The 3,861-nt window shown below is 46.4% G+C and overlaps 1 protein-coding gene across 1 annotated transcript in view; it reads left to right on the top strand.

Annotated features, from left to right (window-relative positions):
* Nucleotides 1-3,542, top strand: part of LOC129665348 (butyrophilin subfamily 3 member A1-like) — a 9,760-nt gene extending 6,218 nt beyond the window's left edge. Inside the window, 4 exon segments of the mRNA XM_055591969.1 lie at nucleotides 2,402-2,428; nucleotides 2,772-3,020; nucleotides 3,023-3,109; nucleotides 3,112-3,542. Of these exon segments, the coding sequence (XP_055447944.1) occupies nucleotides 2,402-2,428; nucleotides 2,772-3,020; nucleotides 3,023-3,109; nucleotides 3,112-3,542 (794 nt within the window).
* Nucleotides 3,543-3,861: the final 319 nt, after the last annotated feature.

Here is a 3,861-nt window from a genome sequence, read left to right as displayed (position 1 = left end):
GGGAGGGGGTCTCTCAGACGAAAGATACCCTCAGGGGGGTCTTTCATATGCACACACAGACATTGCACAGAGACAGTTAGACACTTACTGCCAGCATAAAAACCTTCGGGTCAGGTCCCTGGAGTCTTGGGATCCCGGGATGAGTCCCCAAAAATGTTATGCCCAGTTCACGAACCCCAACAAACCAGGAATAGACTCCACTGTAAATACATGAGGTTTTTTTTAAATTGTATACTCGTTCGAACATGGGACACAAACTTCCTGTGGAAATAAGAGAGAAATTCGGCCCAGAGGTCTAGGGTATAGAGTTTTTAAGGGAAAAACCACAAGCAGTGGCTTACAGCTTTGGCATTACATGATTGGGTAAGGGAAACTGACTTTTGAAATGATTGGTCCACTTAGGCACCAAGATTACAAACAGTTCTGGCCTGGTCATATGGGCAGGTTTCCAGAAACTGTATAATTAGAGGGCAGGGAAAGAATGCAGTAAGGCTGGTTCTCCCCCTCAGGGCATTACTGGACATGTCTCCACCTACTAGCCTTCCTTCAGGCTTTAAACTTTAAAACAATACCCACTGATTTTTAACTCTTTGGTCACTCAACAGACACATATATTAAGCAGGAATTATTTAGGACAGGCTTACCCTGTCCTGGCAGAGTTTGGCAGTTGACTTGGCCTGCATTTAAGCTTGCACAATTTGGCCTGTATCTCCATTATGGTATTAGGACCTATACATGCTGCTCTAATTCAGCATTCCTTTCTAAATTCCATGTGTCTTAGCAGGTGTGCTACTTATTTCATTTAAACATTTTAAAATTGATATGTCATAATTTTATCTATTTTGGGGAGATATTGTATCTCCCTTCTGTTTTATGACCATCTTTTAAATATTTCTGTTAGGTATTTTCATAATTGTTTGACCTGTAGGATTATAAGTTCTATCTGTAACAGGTTTCATGTCATAATGTCTAAAGTATTGTTGAATTCCAATGGATACACATGCTGAAGCACCATCAGCACCAATCTTCTGGGGCATCTCCAAAACATTCACCACCTCCAACCTTAGTATAATGCACTCCAGATAATGCTAACCTTAGAATTATGCTTTCCAGAATTTAAGGCCAAAGCCCACTGGAATTCTGAATATGAATCTATGGCATGGTGCTTGTAATTTAGTTCTCTGAACTCTGTAAAATAGAGCACACCAGCCACTGTAGGACCTTGTTCTAAGACAGCACTGAACAGGATCTGCATTTCTACTTTAGCATATAGACCTTCATCTAGTCATTGAATCTCAGCAATACACACACAATGTTGGCCTATCGCTGAAGACTTTCTCTCCAGCATCTCAAAGGGCTGATGTTTTGCAATATCTTCAAACCTCTGTGGACTTTCTCATCTAGAACTCCCTCTTTTGGCGTTACTGTAAGTTCCAGATTAGATTGCTCTGCAGGCTCTCTATTTTGATTCAAACATTCCCTCAACTTCTGTTCTATGGCCTTAAATTTAGCCTCTTTTTTCTCAGTCTCTTTTTTTCTCCAAGTCTGTTTTATCCCGATCTCTCCCAAAGAGGATATGCAAAACAGAAATCCTCACTGAAAACATTATTTGTACGCTAAGAGAAACAAACTAAAATGGTACCCAAAAGCACTGTGTTATTGTGTCTTCCTCCATTTTTAACATACAAAATTATCTTTTTAAATCTCAAAATCTCTTCCTAAGGACTTTACTTTCTTAGATCCTGCTTTCCTTCTAAATCCCAGTTCAGATGCCTGAGGCTTTTCAGTTTGTCTCTTGTGTCTGCCTCCAAGGAGAGGTATTTTTTCTACCTTCCTCACTGGATCCTGACCTTTCCTCAGTCTGGGAAATTACTGGGTCCACAAATATTTGCTGCTCAGACCAGCAAGAACCCCTTCCCAAAGGGATTTTGCTTTCTGCCTTGGCTAGCAAAGTCTGGCTTTGAGAAGCTTGCTTATCAAAGAGCCACTTTAAAAATCTGTATTTAATTTTTTTTTTTTCTTACCTGAAGAAACTTCTTCTCTGGAGTTTGTATGTATTATTTTCTCTATTCAGAGTCCCTCCTCCCAGTTGACCCCTGCACAAGCCTGGGCCCATTAGTTTCCTGTCACAGACGTGGGGTGGGCTCATGAGGCCCCTCCTCCATAAACTATCAGAGAAATACTGGTTAGGAGAAAGGAGAGCGACAGGGCCTTCCCTATGGCTTCCCAAGCTTGTGTGTGTGTGTGTGTGTGTGTGTGTGTGTGTGTGTGAGAGAGAGAGAGAGAGAGAGAGAGAGAGAGAAGTGGGAATTGTGTCCTCAGAAAATGCTTTCTGGGGTCATCTGCTGAGCAGAGGGTGCAGTCTCTGAAGCCTCTCACGTGCCCTGTGCTTCTCTTGTAGACTGGCTCAAGGAGTTCTTCCAGGCCTGTGAGTGACTGCTCCTTAGGGATGTCCCTCCTGTCTTTCCCACTGCTCTGCTCTCTCCTTTGGTTTCCTGTGGTGACCCAGGTGGTGACAGCTTCAGTGTTGGGTGGCAGAGGGACAGTCACTAAGCTGGATCTGGTTCTCAAGGGCTGTGACCTTGTAACCCTTAACCAGCCTTTTGGTCACTTCCCCTGCTTGCAAGCCATGGGCTGGAGCCACAAGGTTCTTATGTGAGGGACATATTCCCCCAGAGGGAGCTAAGGGGCTTTGAGGTGGAGGTGGGGGCAGCTGTGGCCTTGTTTGGGGACTGGACACGACCTCCCATGACTGGCAACTCTCCCTGCAGGGCCTGTCACTCTGGATCCGGACCCTGCCCACCCCATCCTTGCCGTGTCCCAGGACAGGATGAGTGTGGCCCTGAAGGACCCCACTCCATGCTTGGCCGGCCTCTTCTGTGTGTTAGGCAGGGAAGGCATCTCCTCTGGAAGACATCACTGGGAGGTAGAGATACAGAATGGAGACAGCAGCAGGAGGACTCTGGGGTCTTTAGGGGAGGTATGGAGGAAAGGCTGGTGCTCTGAGAGTCCAGAGAAGGGGTTTGGACTGTGGGTCGGTCTAGTAGTGGACACTGTGCCTACATTGACACTGGGAGGGCTTCATTGTCCATTCGGGAAGCTCCCCAGAGTGTGGGGTGTTTGTGGACTACAGCGAGGGTGACATCTCCTTCTACAACATGAGTGACATGTCCCGCATTTTCCCCTTCCATGAAGCTTCCTTCTCGGGGACTCTTTTTCCATACTTCAGGATTAAGTCTGGAAATGTTTCAGTGACGCTCAGCTCCATGGCAAGTGTGTCTAAGGGGAATTATGGCGAAGAGGGGGACAAGAGGATGGAAGAGAGAGAAGGGGGAAAGGGAGTACAAGAAAGAGTGGAAGAAAGAGAGGAAAGAGGCTATTTTTGTTTCCCTTTGAAGGAGTCTCTGTGTCCCCCAGGGCAGGGCCTGGGTCCAGGCTCTTGTGTTGTGGACTGTCTCCCAGGGGAAGAACCTCCTTTCCTCCATCATCCTGGTGACACCTTGTTTCCACAGTGTGTCACTGCCTCTAAGCTGTCAGTGTGAGTCCTTGTGTGACTGCAGAAGCCACAGGCCAGAACCCCTGAGTCCTGGAAGGGCCTGGATTCTGACCCAGCGCTCGTCAGTGTGGCCCTGAGGCTGTGAGAACAGCGAGCTCTTGCTTTGTGTTCACGCAGCAGCGGATTTGCCCTGACTAGGGTTTCAGCTGGCTCGAACTCTGGAAGGAACTTTCCTTTTTGTGTTAAATGGCATTTCATTGGGTTTTCATATCATTTGGTATGAAACAGATGGAGGGCTGAGTGGACATTGTTTTAGTTTGTCCATCTGACCACGGGCACTTAGCTCTATTCTGTGTCTTGGCTCT

The sequence above is a fragment of the Psammomys obesus genome, unplaced genomic scaffold, assembly GCF_907164565.1.
Source record: "Psammomys obesus unplaced genomic scaffold, mPsaObe1.curated_primary_1811, whole genome shotgun sequence".
In the NCBI taxonomy this organism is placed as follows: Eukaryota; Metazoa; Chordata; class Mammalia; order Rodentia; family Muridae; genus Psammomys; species Psammomys obesus.
Note: the sequence above shows the minus strand (reverse complement) of the source record. Positions and strands in the feature narration are given on the sequence as shown.